The 19,528-nt window shown below is 56.1% G+C and overlaps 1 protein-coding gene across 5 annotated transcripts in view; it reads left to right on the forward strand.

The window, feature by feature from the left end:
* The window catches only part of IKBKG (inhibitor of nuclear factor kappa B kinase regulatory subunit gamma), a 23,213-nt gene extending 8,537 nt beyond the window's left edge, over nt 1–14,676 (forward strand). For 3 of the 5 annotated variants that reach the window (XM_054470619.2, XM_063660032.1, XM_054470618.2), the window contains exons 2-10: nt 1,854–2,055; nt 6,023–6,234; nt 8,390–8,508; nt 10,203–10,355; nt 11,470–11,566; nt 12,590–12,733; nt 13,288–13,430; nt 13,648–13,709; nt 13,989–14,676. In XM_054470619.2, coding sequence (XP_054326594.1) covers nt 1,869–2,055; nt 6,023–6,234; nt 8,390–8,508; nt 10,203–10,355; nt 11,470–11,566; nt 12,590–12,733; nt 13,288–13,430; nt 13,648–13,709; nt 13,989–14,131 — 1,260 coding nt within the window. In that variant the 5' untranslated portion in view covers nt 1,854–1,868 and the 3' untranslated portion in view covers nt 14,132–14,676. Of the gene's footprint in view, nt 1–1,853; nt 2,056–6,022; nt 6,235–8,389; nt 8,509–10,202; nt 10,356–11,469; nt 11,567–12,420; nt 12,734–13,287; nt 13,431–13,647; nt 13,710–13,988 lie in introns of those variants that run through there. The other 2 variants (XM_063660033.1, XR_010125345.1) reach the window with 2 other exon arrangements.
* The last annotated feature ends 4,852 nt before the right edge of the window (nt 14,677–19,528 follow it).

The following is a 19,528-nucleotide window of genomic DNA, read 5'->3' on the forward strand; positions in this document are numbered from 1 at the left end:
ATGCTGCTACAAGCATTCATGTGGAGACATGTGTTTTCATTTCTCTCGGGTATATACCTACGAGTTTTCCCATTATTTGGAGGTGAATTCAGACATCATCTTTAAACATTTAAGTGTGCTTCTCTCTAAGACAGGACTCTGAAAAACAACCACAATATCATTATGACACCTAAAATAGTTAATTGCTCAGTGTGATCAGATCGGTTGGGGGATACATTTTAACAGGATTTCTTGATGGATTAGATGTGCTCGTGTGTGTGTGTGTGTGTGTGTGTGTGAGAGAGAGAGAGAGAGAATCAAAATGACTTTTGACAGCTGGAGGATGGATTTGCCATCAGCTGATAACAAAGAAGGCCTTGGGTAGATCTGGGTTTTGGGGACTGTCGGAGGTCTTAGAGAGGTTCGTTTTGAGAGGGCTACTAGATAACCAAGTAGAAATGTTGAGTTTGATAAATGAATGTGGAGTTTAGAAAAGAGGTCTAATTAAGCATCAAGATTGGAGTTCAAGGCATGAGACTGGATAGAATTCCTGTGGGAGTGAATGAAGTTACAGAGAAGAAGATGTCCTAGGACAGAGCCCTGGGGCACCCCAACATGAAGGGTGGGAACCCAGTGAGAGTGCCTGGGCAGGAGTAGCCAGCAAGATAGGGAGGAAACCAGGAGAAGGGGCTGTTCTGAAAGCCAAGGCTGGAGTGCAGTGGCACAATCTCAGTTCACTGCAACGTCCACCTCCTGGGTTCAAGCGATTCTCCTGCTTCGGCCTCCCAAGTAGCTGGGACTACAGGCGCATGTCACCACACTCTGCTAATTTTTTGTATTTTTTTTTTTTTGAGACGGAGTCTCGCTGTGTTGTCCAGGCTGGAGTGCAGTGGCGCGATCCCGGGTTCATGCCATTCTTCTGCCTCCCGGGTTCACGCCATTCTCCTGCCTCAGCCTCCTGGGTAGCTGGGGCTACAGGCGCCCGCTACCATGCCTGGCTAATTTTTTGTATTGTTAGTAGAGACAGGGTTTCGCTTTGTTAGCCAGGATGGTCTGGATCTCCTGACCTCATGATCGGCCCGCCTCAGCCTCCCAAAGTGCTGGGATTACAGGCATGAGCCACCGTGCCCGGCCAGACATTTTAATCTCACAGTTTTGGAGACTAGAAGTCCAAAACCAAAGGGTTAGCAAGCCCACACCCTCAAAGGCTCTAAGAGGGCGATCCTCCCTTGCCTCTCCCAAGCTTCTGCCCCATTTATTCCTGGGCTTGTGGCTGCCTCACTCCAGTCTCCAAGGCAGTCCCGACATGGCCTCCTCCCCTTGCATCTCCGTCTGGCTTCTCTCTTCTGTCTCTCATAAAGACACGTTGTTGGATTTAGGGCCTACCCACGTCACCCAGAATGATCTCATCTTGAGATCCTACATCTGCAAAGACCCTTTTCCCAAATCACATATGTTTCAGGGGTTAGAACATGGGCATATCTTTTTGGGGGGCTACCATTCAGCCCACTACACTCAATGAGGGGCCGGTACCCTCCACTTCTCCTGCTTGGAGGTGTGTAGGGGATCAGGATTCCCAGCATACTGACATCTCCCTCCACAAACAGTCCTGTCCCGACTCTCCCACCTCTGGTGAAATTCTTCCATTTCCAGCCTGGAGATAGGCCTTTCCAAGTCCCACGTGGGTGGTCCAGCACCTCCTTTTGGAATGGGAGTATCTGCTACCCCTTAGACTGAAAACCCACTTTAGCATCCTGATACACTAGGCGAATTATCAGCATTCTGTTTAAAATGTAGCCCCAGAACTCATAGGCTTTTTCTGCTGGGTAAGGATGTGGGTCTCCTGTGACTCCCCTGCTGCCTTTCTCTTTCAGCCCTTGCCCTGTTGGATGAGTAGGCACCTCTGGAAGAGCCAACTGTGTGAGATGGTGCAGCCTAGTGGTGGCCCGGCAGCAGATCAGGACGTGCTGGGTGAAGACTCTCCTCTGGGGAAGCCAGCCATGCTGCACCTGCCTTCAGAACAGGGCGCTCCTGAGACCCTCCAGCGCTGCCTGGAGGAGAATCAAGAGCTCCGAGGTGAGGAAAGAGTCAGGGGATCCGGCCCTGCTGAGGGGAAGGTGTCTTCTCCCCATCTGCACCTCTGCGTTTCCTGGGCCTGCGGTGGGGATGTGCTGCCCTCCCTCTTGGTTTCAGGAAGTAGACTCTGAGATGCAGATTAGCGGGGAGGAAGTTTAGCATGCTCTCAGGACCAGTACTGGGAAGGGAAAGGAGGCACAGGAGAAGAAGCCGGGGTGGGCAGAGGGAGAAGTGCGCTGCCGGGTAGGCTCCAGGACAGCCTTGCTGGACCTTACAGGGAGCTCTGGAGCTGGAATGAACCTTCCAGGTTGGACCAACATGTCCAGGCCTCTGTGTCCCTGCACTGAGCACTCATGAAGTGCTGTCCATCCTGGGACAGGGCAGATTCGGCCCTGGGAAGAGGCGTGGTCTGCCCAGAGAGGGGGTGGGGCCTGCCCTGGAAATGGGCGGGGCATGCCCTGGTAGAGGGGCGTGGTCTGTCTTGGGAAGGAAGGTGTGTGGCCCCCACAGGCAACATTCTTTTGGGGCAGTCCCGGCACACACCTCAGTGGAGGTGAAGGCTGACTTCCCACACCCGGTGGCTGGGACTGGGGAGTTCTTTCCTAGACTGCCATCCGGGCGCCCCTCACCCTCGTGCTGCTCAGCTCCAGGTCGTTGTGGGTTCAGGGCTCAGCTGCACGCTCCTGCCTGCGCCCTGGGCATGATGGCACCCCAGCCCCTGCCATTCTTCCCCCTCACCCCCTCTCCCTGCCACTGCTCTGCATTGCCCTGGGTTAGCCCGGCGGGGCCAGGTGGCACCCGCTGTATACTCTTGCCTTTCTGCTGCGGGGGCTTTCTAAACCGCGGGTCCCAGAGCTGCAGGGAGGGGCGGCACAGACTCCCCACGTGGCTCACTGGGTGTGGTGGGGCCTGTAGCCCCTTTTGTTTCATCCTTTGGTTCCTGCTGGGGACTCAGGCCTGTGTCCATCCCATCGTAGAGGACAGCACTCCTTCCTTGCAGGAGTCATCCCTGAGCTGGCACCTTCAATTGGCTCTCTGTGTCCTGGCTGGCTGGCAGCTCCTGGGCGAGGTAGCATGTGCCGTGACTACTAGAGACCACTGTCATGGGCCCACTCCCCCGCCTTCTTTGCTGGACTGTGGTCCGAGATGTTATGTGGGGCTCTGTGCTGACAAGTCACATAGTCTGTAGGCTTCAGAGAGTGGCTCTGGCTGACATCCCGTGGGCAGGGACAAGACCCATGACTGCGATGTGTCTCCTCTTACTGTCAAGGCAAATCACCTTTCCTTCCATGGAGGAAGGGGTCAGTGCAGTCAGCTTGCTGTCAAGGGGCTGCTTGGTCTCCTCGACGGTGAGGCTGAATTGGAGAGGCCCTGCTGGAGCATGGAGACCCAACATGACCTGGCTGTTCCAGGACAGGGTCCCCCACCTCAGTGCCATCAGCACCTGGGGCTGGAGAATTCTCTTGTGCATTGTAGGGTGTGTAGCAGAGTCCCTGGCCTGTACCTGCTAGATGCCAGTAGCACCCATCCTGTTGTGACAACTAACAATATCCCCAGATATTTATTGCCAAATGATCCCTGGGGGATACAGTTGTCCCTGGTGAGACCCAGTGTATTAGGATCTTCAGAGCACTGGTGCACAGAGACGTGACAGCTAGACTGGGGGCCTCTGCTCATCCCCAGGAGAATGCTCTATTGAGGGGGACTTGAGGGTGAGTGTTGCAGGCCAGCTGTGCAGGGACCCTGGCACAGCGTATGGCGCCCTTGCTTCCCTTGCAGGCTGTGTGTTGAGTGCAGCAGCTTCCCTCGGGCTCCAGGGACACAAGGAGGGTGTCCTGTGTGACCCCCCCTGCTCCCCCTGACCTGAGCTTTGTGGGTGGCAGGTGAAACTTGGTAGCTCCATGTGTCAGGCCCTGGGCCAAGCCCCTAAGGGCCCAGAAGATGTCTGTCCCCCAAGATGTACATGCTTATGTCCATGGAGGAGGCTGTACTTAGAATGTTTAGGGAGAGATTCACAGAAGAAGTTGCGTGTCTCTAGTGTGTGACTCCACTAGTGTGAGACATGCCCAGAAGAGGTCAATCTGCAGAGGCAGATGCGGATGAGGAGGGTGCTGGGGGAGCGACTGCTTATGGGATCCCGGAACTGTTCTGGAATTAGATAGTGCGGATGGTTGCAAACAACCTGATGGATATACCGAAAACTGCTGAATTAGTTAAAATAGTCAATTTGATGTCATGTGAATTTTACCTCAGTTCAGAACATTTTTTAAAAGACAAGTTGCCAGCCAGGTGCAGTGGCTCATGCCTGTAATCCGAGCACTTTGGGAGGCCGAGGCGGGGGGATCACCTGAGGTCAGGAGTTTGAGACCAGCTTGGCCAACATGGTGAAACCCCATCTCTACTACAAAAATTAGCCAGACGTGGTGGCGGGCACCTATAATCCCAGCTACTCGGGAGGCTGAGGCAGGGAGAATTGCTTGAACCCGGGAGGTGGAGGTTGCAGTGAGCCACTGCACTCCAGCCTGGGCGACAGAGTGAGAGTCTGTCTCAAAAAAAAAGACAAGTTGCAGATGAGCTGAGCTTTGGGCAGAGCAAGCGGGATTCTGATGTGGGGGTGGATGTTGTGCTCGTCAGCAGGCAATCATTAGTTGGTTGAGGGTTTTGATCACGGGGTAGCTACTGCCTGCCCCATTTTATCCAGCTCTGTAGTTGCTATAAAGTTGCTAGAACCTTGGCACATCACTTATCAGTTTTGTCACCTCAGATGGCTCCTTCACTACCTGGGGTATCTCCTGGGTGTGGGGCTCTCCTTCCTGTGGCCTCTGCTGACTGCCTGGCACTGGCACTGGCACACATGCTCTGGTGAGGGGAGGACCAGCGGTTTTTCCCGTTTGTTTTCTGCTTCCTCGTTTAACCCTCCTCGTCTTATAAGATGAATGTTCTTGTCTCTGTTCACTATGCAGATGAGGACTTTGAGGCTCAGAGATGCCGCTAACTTGCCTGGTCCAAGCCTTTTGGGCCTCTCAGGCTGCAGCCAGCAATGCTGCAGTGAAGTTTGCCTGGGAGGCTGACCGTAGGAGTCTGCAGGCATGTTAGGACCCCCTGATCTAGAAGACAGCAGAGATGTAGGCCAGGGAGGACCAATACTGAGCATCTGAGGGTAGGCACACCTCAGACTGACCAGAATACAAATGAATTTGAGTCACTTACAAACAAAGTGGCATAAGGCCAGGCACAGTGGCTCATGCCTATAATCCCAGCACATTGGGAGGCCGAGGTGGGAGGATTGCTTGAGGCCAACAATTTGAGACCAGCCTGGGCAACATAGCAAGACCTTGTCTCTACAAAAATAAAAATTCAAAAAAGTGGCATTTGACACATACTTTTTTTTTTTTTTTGAGATAGAGTTTTGCTCTGTCCCCCAGGCTGGAGTGCAATGGCGTGATCTCGGCTCACTGCAACCTCCACTTCCCAGGTTCAAGTGCTTCTCCTGCCTTAGCCTCCCAGGTAGCTGGGATTACAGGCGTGTGCCAGCACACCGGGCTAATTTTTGTATTTTTATTAGAGACGGGGTTTCACCATGTTGGCCAAGCTGGTCTGGAGCTCCTGACCTCAGGTGATCCACCCACCTCGGCCTCCCAAAGTGCTGGGATTACAGGCATGAGCCACTGTGCCTGGCCAACACGTACTTTTAACTGAAGCTGATGTGTTTGGTATTATTTTCTTGCAGAAAGTGAGGGGCATTAGTGTAAAGGATTTTGGAAGTGTTTAAAGAAACAAGGGAGTGTTGAGACGCCATCCACCCCTGAGAGAAGCTGCGTGGTATTATGGGGGGGGGGGGGGGCCACCAGGATGGGTGGCCCTACTTCTGGCCTCTGACTTCCTGAGCCTCAGGCCCATGTGGGCCCAGGCAGGGCCCGGCTGGCCGGGCTGCCCAGCTCCCCTCCACTGTCCCTTCTGCCACCAGATGCCATCCGGCAGAGCAACCAGATGCTGCGGGAACGCTGCGAGGAGCTTCTGCATTTCCAAGCCAGCCAGAGGGAGGAGAAGGAGTTCCTCATGTGCAAATTCCAGGAGGCCAGGAAACTGGTGGAGAGACTCAGCCTGGAGAAGCTCGACCTGAAGAGGCAGAAGGAGCAGGCTCTGCGGGAGGTGGAGCACCTGAAGAGATGCCAGCAGGTAGTCGGGGCAGGGCCAGGTTCTGAAAACCCACGGTGACGCCAGTGTTCCACAAGGGAACCCGTGGTTGGGGGTCCCCCAAAACGCCCTGGGGCTCAGTGCTGTGCCGGGAGAGCTTGGAACTCAGAAAAGCCGTCACACTCCCAGTTCCGGTTTATTACAAGGAAAGGACACAGGTTACGGTGAGCGAAGGCCCAGGGCCCACAGGGCGGGCTCCAGGAGAGACCAGGTGTGAGCTTCAGCGACTCCTCGCCCAGGGGAGTTGTGCAGACAGCACCTGTTTCTTTTGGCAACAGTGTGGGACAGCGAGCACGGAGTCACAACCGGGAAGCTCACCCCAGCTGTGGCGGCCAGGGTTTTCGTGGGGGGTGGGCCACGTAGGCATGGAGCGCCTGCGTGGCCAACTTTGGTCACTTGGCTGTAGCCACCAGAGGTCCAGCTGTGTGGCCCAAGGCTCCCCCCATAAATTGTGTCATTAGCGCAGACCGCCTGGTTTCAGGGTCTTTGTGTGTGGGCTTGGCTGATCGCAGGATCCTGGCGATGGTAGTCAGGAAGGGGCTGTGCTCCCTTTGAGGGGCAAGGCGGGGAGAAGTGGTGGAGAGGAAACTTGCTGGCAGGTACCTGGCACTTGCCACAGCCAGGCTCTGCTCCCCTGGGGAAAGGCGTGGATGGTGGGCTGTGCATGCTGCTCCACTCGGGGCTTGGAGCGCCTGGCTTAAGGCGTTGATTTCCTGTGTGGGAAGTGGATGAGTTTTCTACAGCTGCTGTGACCAAGCACCACAGACTGCGGGGCCAAAGCCACAGAAACGCGTGGCCTCCGGTTCTGGAGGCCTGGAGGCTGAGCTAGCGGTGGTGTCGGCAGGGTGGGCTCCCCGCCAGGGCCATGAGGGAGCGGCCTTCCAGGCCCCTCCACGGCGCCGGGGGCTGCCGGCTGTACCTCTCCAGCCTCCATCTCCGTCATCCTGTGGCCTTGTCCCCGTGGGCGTCTGTGCCTGTCCTCCTCTTTTGACAAGAACACCGGAGATACACAAAGGTACACAACAGCGGGCCTTTGTTCCAGCTGGGAAAAGAGATTTTCTTCAGAAACCCCTGCTTGCGGGGGAGAGAGCTGAGCTCCGTTCCCGCCCCAGCAGAGGCGGCCTGGCCTTGCGAAGGGAGAATGAGGGAGTAGGGAGGGGGCGAGTGCAGGCTCAAGTGAAAGATGACGGGGCAGCCAGCGTCCTTGCCACCAGGCCAGCCGTGTGTGGGAGCTGCCGGTGCTTACCAAGGTTGGGATTCTTCCCTCCCGTGGAGACTGGGAGACCGGGCCCCGTGCCTCCTGAGGTTTCCGTTTCCAAGCAGTGGCTGCGGGGCCCTCGGGAAAGACCCTGGGTTGTGGGTGCTACACAGATGTCTCAAAGGGACAGGGTAAGCCCTTTCTAGTAAATGCCGTAAGAAAGGGAGGTCAGGTGTTGGCCGGAACAGACAGTAAATGCTTTGGACAGCCCTGAGCGTTTCCAGACGGGAACTCACTCAAAAGGGGGCTGGGGCATCCCAGGGGCGCGGCCTTAGGCTCCCAGAGGCCCCGTGAGATGGTGGCCGGGTGTCTTCGTGCAGGGGTTTGAGTGCACTGTGCCTGCCGAGAGGTTCTGCAGTTCCCAATGTTTAACAAAATTCAGTGTCCACTCTTGATTTGCACAAACTCTCCCATCCTGGCGGCCCTGGGTGTGGACTGGGGCCTGTGTTTACTTTGCCCTATTCGTGCCTGGCCTCCTTTTGTCCCAAGTCTCAGAGAGACGGAGAGAGATCCGCTGCTGGGGCTGCAGCTGCAAGGCCACCGGGTTCAGCCCTCAAGGGCTGCTTGCCGGGGCAGTGACTAAGCCGTTGACAACCTCAAGGCAGCTTTGTGCTCCTCCTTCTCTTTGGGGATCTCTTTTTGCCCCATCTGTGTGTCACCCTGTGGCAGAGGGTTAAGGTGGGCAGCTGGAGAGGGTTGGGTGGCCCTTGGGCTCATGAGGCTCTAGGGCACCCAGGTTTGGGGGTGCCGAGGGCAGGAAAAAAGGCCTCATGGTGCGCAGGCCTCAGCTGCTTGCGGGTTGCCCCGGGCTTGCGGATGGCAGGAGTGGGCCGCTGGGGAGAAAGCAGTGCTGACAGGAAGTGGCTTTTTCTCCTGCAGCAGATGGCTGAGGACAAGGCCTCTGTGAAAGCCCAGGTGACGTCCTTGCTCGGGGAGCTGCAGGAGAGCCAGAGTCGCTTGGAGGCTGCCACTAAGGAATGCCAGGCTCTGGAGGGCCGGTGAGTCGGGGGAGCCGGCTCCGGAGACCCCTTCCAGGGTTTCCAAAAGCATGAGGTGGGTTTAGGGGCCTCCAGGGTGCTCCTTGATGAGGATAGACCGGAGCAGGCTGCGTAAACACGTCGGGGCAGGCGTCGGGAGAGCCGGCTCTCCGCACTCTGTGACCCTTTGATGGAGTTTGGATTATTTCCTTAGGAGGCATTTTGGGGGCCCCGAGCCCACACCCACGGTGTCTAGTTCTCTGGAAGGACTTCTGGGACCGGTGCACAGTCGCCCTCGTGGCTGAGGTTGATGACAGGGAAGAAGGCACAGGGCAGGAGCCGCCAGGGCAGGAGCTGCAGGGGGAGTTGGAGAAGCCCTGTCCCAGCCTCCTGCCGCCCTGCGAGCGGCACAGTGAGAAGCGCCTCCCACACGGGCCGTGTTCCTGCCCAGGGATGCCCGCTAGAGACTCAGCGCCCTGGGTGTTTACTGGGGGCAGGTCCTGTCAGCGCCCTCTGCCAGGCAGGTACCTAAATCCCCGACTCCAGCAGCAGAGCAGGTGCTCACATCAACCACGTTCTTCCTACAAATGGCCTAGGTGCAGGGACCGCCCTGACCACTAGGGAAAGTGTCACTGTGGCAAGGGAACTTCACCAGCCAAGGGCCAACCTTGCCAGCCGGTGGCTTCAGGCCTGCTGGTTACTCTCTTTTGCAAAGGGGTCTTGGTTCTTGTGAGTGGGACCATTGGGTCAAAGGGCAGGGAGGTTTCTATGGTTCTCATTCGGCCCTGCTGCCAGGGGGGCCCCAGCCATCCCAGCACAGTAGGCGGTCAGGGTGCACTTGGGGCAGCCGGCAGGGCAGAGAGGAGGGGAGCTTGACCCAGGCTCTGATGGGCAGAGGGAGCCCGTGCAGGGTGTGTGGGCAGTATGCAGGCAGGCGTGGAGGGGAGAGCCAAGCAGCCAGGCCTGCCAGGCAGAGTTGGGGTGACTGGAGAAGGGCCGTGTCTGCCTGTGGCCAGAGGCCACCCAGGACCTGCACAGATGCACCCACCATTGTCCCTGCAGTGAGGCTGTGGAAGGGCTTGGTGTGGTGGGATGAAGCCAGACCTTGGAAACTGGAGGTTAAGGGAGCTGTAGGGGGGCAGGTGTGGGAACTGAGCATCCGAGCAGGTCGTCTGGGGCTCCAGCAGAGCTCTGGGCAGCAGCAGGGATGGGGCCGAGGCCCGGTCTGCATTGACCTCAGTGCTTGCACGCCCAGGTAGGCAGTCTCTCACTTTTGGAACAGCAGTCTCTCCTCACCCCCTCCACTGAGACCGCTTTTGCTGGGGCCCCCAGCAGCCCCACATTGGAACTGCACGGGCAGTTCCGAGGGCTCCTCTCACCTGGCCCCAGCACTGCGGGATGCAGGCGACCCCATCCTTTTCTCGGACCACCCCCTTCCCCTGGCTTCCAGGTCTCCTTGCCATCTGTACTTGGTCACGTGCTGGGCCCCTGCATTGAAGCAAACACGTCTCAAGCAAAGCTCCTCACCTGCTGCTCCCACCTGGCCCCCTGCAGTTGTCCTCGTGTCTGTTGATGGTGCCTCCACCTGGCTGCCTGGCATCGTCTCGCAGTCATCGGGTGTTCAGAGCCGACCCCCACCCCCCGCCCACGCCCTGCGCATAGTCCCTCCTGTCCCCCCGTTCGTCTTCCCTGAATCTGCTCTTTCCCCGTGCCAGGGCCCGGGCGGCCAGCGAGCAGGCGCGGCAGCTGGAGAGTGAGCGTGAGGCGCTGCAGCAGCAGCACAGCGTGCAGGTGGACCAGCTGCGCATGCAGGGCCAGAGCGTGGAGGCCGCGCTCCGCATGGAGCGCCAGGCCGCCTCGGAGGAGAAGTGAGTCGGCGGGGGCGGGGCCGCACCACAGGGTCTGTGGTTCTACACTTGATCTTAGCCAAAAGGCTGAGAAGTGTTGGGTCCATGGTTCTTTCTGCCTTCTGAGGACTCCTTCAGATTCTGCCTGTGGCTGTGGGCCCATTCTGTCCCTTAGCCTTGCTAACGGTAGAGGCGACCATGATGACACCCGGTTTGTCTTTGATACAGTCATGCCATCTGCTCTGCAGACCACGTTTCATTGCGTGTCCACACGTGGCCTTTTTTGTAGTTTTTTTCCTAGCCACTAGGTCATCAGGGGACTTGTCCTTTCTAGGCCGGGTGCTGTGGCTCACGCCTGTAATCCCAACACTTCGGGAGGCCAAGGTGGGTGGATGGCTTAAGCCCGGGAGTTCAAGACCAGCTGGGCAACAGAAAGACAACAAAAATACCCCCAAACCCCCCCTTCTACCAGCATCCAATCTAGGACCTCAGGTTCCTGTCCTTGGCGTGCCTTTTGAGTCTCCTTTAATCTAGAACAGTTCCCCTGCCTTTCTGAGCTGTTTGTGAAGTTCACAGTTTTGAAGAGTGCAGGGTAGTTCCATTGTATTATTATTATTGTTTTCAAGACAGGGTCTTGCTCTATCGTCCAGGCTGGAGTATAGTGGCATTATCTCAGCTTACTGTACCTTCCGACTCTTGGGCTCAAGCGATCCTCCCAGGTAGCTGGGACTATAGGCACAGGCCAGCACACCTGGCTAATTTTTGTATTTTTGGTAGAGGTGGCGTTTTCCCATGTTGCCAGGGCTGGTCTTGAACTCCTGAGCTCAAGCGATCCTCCTGCCTTGGCTTCTCAAAGTGTTGGGATTATGGGCGTGAGCCACCGCGTCTGGCCACGATTTTATTATAAACATTAAAAATACTAGCTTTTAGGAAAACGATATTAACCGCCTGGTGACCAGTCCACCAAAGCCTGCTTTAGAGTTGACGGCCTCAGGAGTCCTCACACAGCCTTGGAAGACCCCATTCCAGGCCTGTGATGCGAGGGAGGGAAGGAAGGCGGTAGAGTTGGAAGCAGGCAGCACCGTGGCTGGACTGGGATGAGATGGTTTCTCCAGCAAAAGCTCCCTTTGCTCAGGAGGAAGCTGGCCCAGTTGCAGGTGGCCTATCACCAGCTCTTCCAAGAATACGACAACCACATCAAGAGCAGCGTGGTGGGCAGCGAGCGGAAGCGAGTGAGTGCGGCCGCCGGGGCTCTAGGGCTGGCCTTGCCTCTTCCTCTTCCCGTGGCCCTGAACCTTGAGAATGGGTAGACCTGCCTTAGACTTGCCTTAGACCTGTATCAGGCTGCAGCTGCGACAGCTCGGGGAAGCTGTGGGGAGATGGCAACCCCAGGATGTTGCTCTCAGGAGTGTCAGCAGGCCATCTTAATGGGGGGCTGGGCCAGAGCCTTGGGATGCTCCCTCTGTGGGGCTGGGGACATCTTGTCTCCATGGACATTCCCTCTTGCCAGCCATCACCATCTGGGCACCTGGCTCAGCTTCCCCCAAGCCAAGGTAAGCCCGACAGCATTTCCACCCCAGTGTTGGCTGGGAGCCTTTTCCTAGTTTGTCCTCATCAGACCTAAGCTGGGTGCAGTTTGCTAGTGATCACATTTTAGCAGGACACCGTCAATCGTAAGTGTACCCAGAGGAGATTTATAAGGACAAAGCCTGAAGCCAGGTCACATGGGGAAGAGTTAGCTACAAAACTGGCCACTTAACCTCTGGAGGGGAGCGTTGGTGGGGTGTGTCTGTGTGTGTCTCAGGGGGCTGGAGATGCCTGCGTGGGAGGAGTGCACCTCTGACCAGGTGGCAGAGTGGAAGGACTGAGGGCTCTCAGCTGAGCTGTGCACGTGGCAGGCACAGAACCGGCTCGCTGTGAGTGGGTGTGGCCTGTGTCCTATGAAGGGTGGGAGGAGGGCTGTGGAGCTGGGGATTCTGGGAAGGGAATGTCGGCCTGGCTGGGAGGTTGTGCCAGATGACCTCAGCGGCCTCTTCAGTCCTGAAAAACACCTCAGCATCTCCTCTGTCGTTTTGGGCCGTGACAGGACGCAGCCATCTCCCTGTGCACGCTGAGATCCTGCAATGGGCCCTCAAATCGGGCTGGCATCATCCAGCCTGGTCAGCCAGGGCCACTCTTTCGTCCTTCTCAGTTCTTCTCAGCCAGCCTCGCACTGGGCCGACGAGGCTTCGTCAGCTCCCCTTGCCCGTCCTTAGGGAATGCAGCTGGAAGATCTCAAACAGCAGCTCCAGCAGGCCGAGGAGGCCCTGGTGGCCAAACAGGAGGTGATCGATAAGCTGAAGGAGGAGGCCGAGCAGCACAAGATTGTGATGGAGACCGTTCCGGTGCTGAAGGCCCAGGTGAGGGCCCTCCTCTCTGACCTACCCTGGCACTGGGACCTGGAGTGTCTCTTTGGCATCTTTTTTTTTTTTGCTTTTGCTTTTTGAGATCTTGGCTCACTGCAACCTGTGCCTCCCGGATTCAAACGATTCTCTTGCCTCAGCCTCCTGAGTAGCTGGGATTACGGGTGCCTGCCACCACGCCCGTCTAATTTTTGTATTTTTAGTAGAGACAGGGTTTCACCATGTTGGCTCAGCTGGTCTCAAACTTCTGGCCTCAGGTGATCCGCCCACCTCAGTCTCTCAAAGTTCTGGGATTACAGGTGTGAGCCACCGCGCCCGGCCTCTTTGGCATCATTTTGTAGTGGCCTTTCGTAAGCTTGTGAGCCACTTGTGCTGCTCCTTAGACCTCTCGGTGAGCTTGGCATTACTCGCCGACGTATCTGTTTCCTCTGCGCCGCTGGGGGCTCTGGGAGGACAGCAGTGGGTTCTGCTTTGTTCCTGTGGTGCCCAGCACAGTGCCTGGTAGGTGGCTGGCTTGTGGCGGGCACATCCCTTTCTGTTGGATTTGCCAGGCGGATATCTACAAGGCAGACTTCCAGGCTGAGAGGCAGGCCCGGGAGAAGCTGGCTGAGAAGAAGGAGCTCCTGCAGGAGCAGCTGGAGCAGCTGCAGAGGGAGTACAGCAAACTGAAGGCCAGCTGTCAGGAGTCGGCCAGGTGGGCCTCTGAGAGCATGCCCGTGTGAGCAGTGGGTGCGACACTGGGGGGTCGCCAGTGGTGACCACAGGAGACGGATGGCTCCTGGTGTTCTGGGTTAGGGCTCACTGTGGTCCCTCTCCTGTCACCTGAGCTTCCAAGAGCTTCTTTGACACTAGTTCAGCCAAGGAGCTTTACAGAAATGCGTGCCTTGACTGGACAGTTTCTGTTTTCAAAGGATCGAGGACATGAGGAAGCGGCATGTTGAGGTCTCCCAGGCCCCCTTGCCCCCTGCCCCCGGTGAGTGAGCGAGAACTGGGCCTGTGGGAGGAGATGGGTGGGGAGGGCAGGTGCTGCACCGCGGGAGGTCACAGTTTGGCCTTCCTGTCGCTCTCTGGAGACTTGACGGCGAGAGCTCGTGTAGGCCACCCCATCGGTAGCCCACGCCCTTTCCCCGTGGTAGCAGCGGCTCCTGGTCTTACATGAGTGGCCTGTGAGACCAGGCCTGCCATTGACAGTCCTGCCAAGTCTCCGTCCCCCTCCATCCTCCCCTTCCCTCTGACTCTTCTCTTTTCCCAGCCTACCTCTCCTCTCCCCTGGCCCTGCCCAGCCAGAGGAGGAGCCCCCCCGAGGAGCCACCTGACTTCTGCTGTCCCAAGTGCCAGTATCAGGCCCCTGATATGGACACCCTGCAGATACATGTCATGGAGTGCATTGAGTAGGGCCGGCCAGTGCAAGGCCACTGCCTGCTGAGGACATGCCCGGGACCGTGCAGTCTGCGCTTTCCTCTCCCGCCTGCCTAGCCCAGGATGAAGGGCTGGGTGGCCACAACTGGGATGCCACCTGGAGCACCACCCAGGAGCTGGCCGCGGCGCCTTATGCTTCAGCTCTTGATCCGCTGGTCCCCTCTTTTAGGGTAGATGTGGCCCCGATCAGGCCTGACTCGCTGCTCTTTTTGTTCCCTTCTGTCTGCTCGAACCACTTGCCTCGGGCTAATCCCTCCCTCTTCCTCCACCTGGCACTGGGGAAGTCAAGAATGGGGGCCTGGGGCTTTCAGGGAGAACTGCTTCCTCCCACCGGACACCGACCCGCCCACCACTGTGCCCTGGGAGTGCTGCCCTCTTACCATGCACACGGGTGCTCTCCTTTTGGGCTGCATGCTATTCCATTTTGCAGCCAGACCGATGTGTATTTAACCAGTCACTATTGATGGACATTTGGGTTGTTTCCCATCTTTTTGTTACCATAAATAATGGCATAGTAAAAATCCTTGTGCATTAGTCGTGCGTACCTTCGGCATAGATTCTGAGAAGTGACACCACTGAGCATGGGCGATGGGGTAGATGGTACCTGAGCCCCTTCCTCCTTGGAGCTTGGTTTCCTGTCTCTCCCCACCCCCTATTTCCCTAGCCTTGCCAAGGAGGAGGTGGGAAAGCCCGTTTGGGTTTTTGTCATTCGCTAGTCCATGCAGTTCTCTGTTAAGAGTGAGCTTAAGCATCTTTCCTGAGGCTTAAGGACCCTTTTTAGTTCTGCTTCTGAATGGGCTGCTCATATCATATATATATATATGTATATGTATAGGTGTGTATATGTATGTGTGTGTGTGTGTGTGTGTGTATATATATATATATTTTTTTATTTTTATTTTTTTTGAGACAGAGTTTTGCTCTTCTCGCCCAGACTGGAGTGCAGTGGCGTGATCTCAGCTCACTGCAACCTCTGCCTCCTGGGTTCAAGCGATTCTCCTGCCTCAGCCTCCCCAGTAGCTGGGACTACAGGCGCCTGCCACCACACTCGGCTAATTTTTGTATTTTTAGTAGAGATGGGGTTTCACCATGTTGGCCAGGCTGGTCTCGAACTCCTGACTTCATGTGATCCACCTGCCTTGGCCTCCCAGAGTGCTGAGATTACAGGTGTGAGCCACTGTGCCTGGCCAATTTTTGTATTTTTAGTAGAGCTGGGGGTTTCACCATGTTGGCCAGGCTGGTCTCAAACTCCTGACCTCAGGTGATCTGCATGCCTTGGCCTCCCAAAGTGCTAGGATTACAGGCGTGAGCCTCTGCGCCCTGCCGGGCTGCTCATATCTTTTATCCATTTTTCTACTGGGTTATCTTTTGTTGCTCAGCTTTTAGAAACTCTTTGTCCGTGAGCAGGATTAGGTTTGTGCCTGTGATAGAAATTGCAGATATCTTTTCCTGCTTTGACCTTGCTACTAGTGTTTCTTTGTTTTTTGTTTTGAGACAAGGTCTCTGTCCGTCACCCGGGCGGGAGTGTAGTGGCACAATCAGAGCTCACTGCAGCCTTGACCTCCTGAGCTCCAGCAGTCCTCCTGCCTCGGCCTTGCAAGTAGCTGGGATCACAGGCGCGCACCACCACACCCTGCTAAACTACTGGTGCTTCTCAGCCTCGAAGTTTTTTTTTCTTTATGTAGTCACATTTATCCATTTTTTCCCCCTTTTACTGCTTTGAGTTTGGAGTCGTCATGACCACCTTGTGGTCTGTGGGAAGGATGCTTCACATATGAGCACTTTTCTTTTTCTAACACCGAAGCATGCTCTTGTCTTCACCAAGAGTGTTGTTGCCCAGTGTGACCGGTGGTGGCTGTTTCATCATATTCCAGAAGTTTGTGATGCCATTTCCTACAGTGGCCCCAATTATGAAGAACAGACGACTCTACCTGTTTTACGAGATTCTGGAAATTTCCTGGGGTGTCAGAGCCCTGGGCATTAACCCTGCAATTGTAGCAAAGGAAACAAAGTTGGAAGTTGACTCCCCAGCACCTGGGCCTTCCTTCCTGCCCTCCTCCAAGCTGCCCTGGTTGGGAACGGGATATTGTGAATCCACCCTGAGGCTTCCTCACAGGGCTTCCTGCTATTTGACAGTGTGAGGCTGGCTAGAATTGGGATATGAGGCCTTCTAAAAATTGACCTGGCCTGAGGGCTTTGTCAGCATCTGGGGGCAGGGTGTCGGTGGGGGGGGAGTGACCTTTCCCCTTCTTCAAGCCAGGTGCCCATCAGATTCTACTTGGGAAAATGTGAAAGGCACAGACAGCTTCTCTGCTCACGGGTGCTGCACTTAAATCCTAATCTTGCAATTTTTCTACAAGAGCACTTTACACTTTTTTTGGAGGGAGGGTGTATGAGTAGACTGTGGCTGCTGTAACAAAGTACTGCACACTTGGGGCTTAAAACAACAGAAACTCCTTCACAGTGTTGGAAGCCACAGTCTGCAATCAAGTTGTCAGCAAGGCTGGTTTCTTTCCTTCCTTTCCTTTCCTTTCCTTTCCTTTCCTCTTTCCTTTCCTCTTTCCTTTCCTCTTTCCTTTCCTCTTTCCTTTCCTCTTTCCTTTCCTCTTTCCTTTCCTCTTTCCTCTTTCCTTTCTTTCTTTCTTTCCTTTCTTGTCTCTCTCTCTCTTTCTCTCTTTCTTGTTGGATACAGTCTTGCTCTGACACCCAGGCTGGAGTGCAGTGGCGCCATCTCAGTTCACTGCAACTTCCGCCTCCAGGGTTCAAGCAATTCTTGTGCCTCAGCCTCCCGAGTAGCTGGGATTACAAGTGCCCGCCACCACGTCCGGCAAGGCTGGTTTCCTCTGCAGGCGCCAAGAGAATCGTTTACAGGCCTCTGTCTTAGCCTCTGCTGGTTGCTTATAGAGCCATCACCCCAGTCTCTGCCTCTGTCATCACACAGTCTCTTCCTCTTCGTCTGTGTCTTCCCTTTTGTCTCATAAAGGACACCAGTCATTGGATGTAGGGCCCACCTGGATAATCCAGAATGATCTCCTCATCTCGGCATTCATTACATCTGCAAAGACCCTTTTCCCAAAGAAGGTCACACCCATAACATATGCACGCATCTCTTCAGGGTCACCACACAACCCAGTATGGGGACACGTTCCAGTGCACACAGATGAGGGCAAATGCAGCAGCAGTGCCTGGGAGCTGGAGAAACACCCCCGCTTGGGCCCCCTGGACCAACTGAGTCAGAATCTTGGTCTAGACCCACCAGGCATTGGTCTAGACCCACCGCCCTGCCCGGAGGTGGGGCTGCCTCCTTTCTCCTCTGGTAGCACAGTGTAGGGTTGACCGTACACCAGACACCAAGGATTTAAAACCATACCATTTGCCCAGAAGTATGGCATTCCAGGGTTTTCCTTTTTGGCTTTACTTAGGTTGAGCTTCCAGAACAACTGGTCGGATTACTCTTGGGAGGGAACCAGCCTGCCTGCCCTATTGGCTGCAGCCCCTTGATCCACAAGCCAGAATCCCATCCCTCCCGGAGCTCCCCCTCCTGCCGACCAATGCACAAGAACAGTGCGGGCGACCAGTAAGCACAGTGAGAAAGCATTTCACCCTCATTAGTAACTAAAACAACACCAAGTTTGACAGCAAGCAAAAAGTGATCTGAAAATGGCAACCGATGAAGCCCTAGGTGAGTGCTCTGCTGGCAAGGTGCAGGACAGCAGCCCTTGCAATGCTGCCCCTTCCGAGGGGGCCATTTCCTGGGATGGAGCAAGCCCGTAGGCAGCGTCCTCAGCCCTGGTGCGTAACCCTAAGAGAGAGTCGGGCACTCACAATGACTCTGGCACTGGGAAGGTGCTTCACTTCATCATTTGTAGCTGGCAAAGGTTGGGGTGAGATAAGAGGCTGCGTATGTAATGATGTGGCCCGGCACAGCTGGCATTTTGAACATCTCCTCACACGCAACATGCCTTGTAGCATGTTGGTGTGAACAGGCCAGGTGACAAACTTATGGATAAAGCGTGACCCCGATAGAGAAGTAAAAACTCTGAGTGCATACCGTGCTAACATTTGGACAGACGTGAGTAGCTGGGTGGCCAGTAATGAGAAGTTTTCCTTACATGTTAATACATTTCCTAAATGCCTATAATTTGCACGCATTCCTTTGATACACAGAGAATACGTCTTCCCGCGCAGTCGCTTGGGTGTTAACGCAGCTTGGTTTTCTTCTGTGCCAGTGGCAGGGAAGAGCCCGCTGTTGACACAGCCGCTCAGCAAGGCACGGGGCAGGGGCTGACTGTGTCTCCTGGGGCTGCCGTGACCAAGCACCACAGACTGCGGGGCCAAAGCCACAGAAACGCGTGGCCTCCGGTTCTGGAGGCCTGGAGGCTGAGCTAGCGGTGGTGTCGGCAGGGTGGGCTCCCCGCCAGGGCCATGAGGGAGCGGCCTTCCAGGCCCCTCCACGGCGCCGGGGGCTGCCGGCTGTACCTCTCCAGCCTCCATCTCCGTCATCCTGTGGCCTTGTCCCCGTGGGCGTCTGTGCCTGTCCTCCTCTTTTGACAAGAACACCGGAGATACACAAAGGTACACAACAGCGGGCCTTTGTTCCAGCTGGGAAAAGAGATTTTCTTCAGAAACCCCTGCTTGCGGGGGAGAGAGCTGAGCTCCGTTCCCGCCCCAGCAGAGGCGGCCTGGCCTTGCGAAGGGAGAATGAGGGAGTAGGGAGGGGGCGAGTGCAGGCTCAAGTGAAAGATGACGGGGCAGCCAGCGTCCTTGCCACCAGGCCAGCCGTGTGTGGGAGCTGCCGGTGCTTACCAAGGTTGGGATTCTTCCCTCCCGTGGAGACTGGGAGACCGGGCCCCGTGCCTCCTGAGGTTTCCGTTTCCAAGCAGTGGCTGCGGGGCCCTCGGGAAAGACCCTGGGTTGTGGGTGCTACACAGATGTCTCAAAGGGACAGGGTAAGCCCTTTCTAGTAAATGCCGTAAGAAAGGGAGGTCAGGTGTTGGCCGGAACAGACAGTAAATGCTTTGGACAGCCCTGAGCGTTTCCAGACGGGAACTCACTCAAAAGGGGGCTGGGGCATCCCAGGGGCGCGGCCTTAGGCTCCCAGAGGCCCCGTGAGATGGTGGCCGGGTGTCTTCGTGCAGGGGTTTGAGTGCACTATGCCTGCCGAGAGGTTCTGCAGTTCCTAGCACCATCATTTTCTCCTCCTCAGACCCCTTGGTTCTCCTTCCACGTCCCGGCAGCTGATTGGCAGGCTCCTTGCTGGTTCCTGTGTCTCCGAGCTGACTCCCAAATTCTCTTCCTCTCCTTGCTCAGACACTCCCCCTTTGTGACCTCGTCCATCTTCAAGGCCTTGATGCTGATGACAGATTTCTGTCT

The sequence above is a fragment of the Pongo pygmaeus genome, chromosome X, assembly GCF_028885625.2.
Source record: "Pongo pygmaeus isolate AG05252 chromosome X, NHGRI_mPonPyg2-v2.0_pri, whole genome shotgun sequence".
Classification (NCBI taxonomy): domain Eukaryota; kingdom Metazoa; phylum Chordata; class Mammalia; order Primates; family Hominidae; genus Pongo; species Pongo pygmaeus.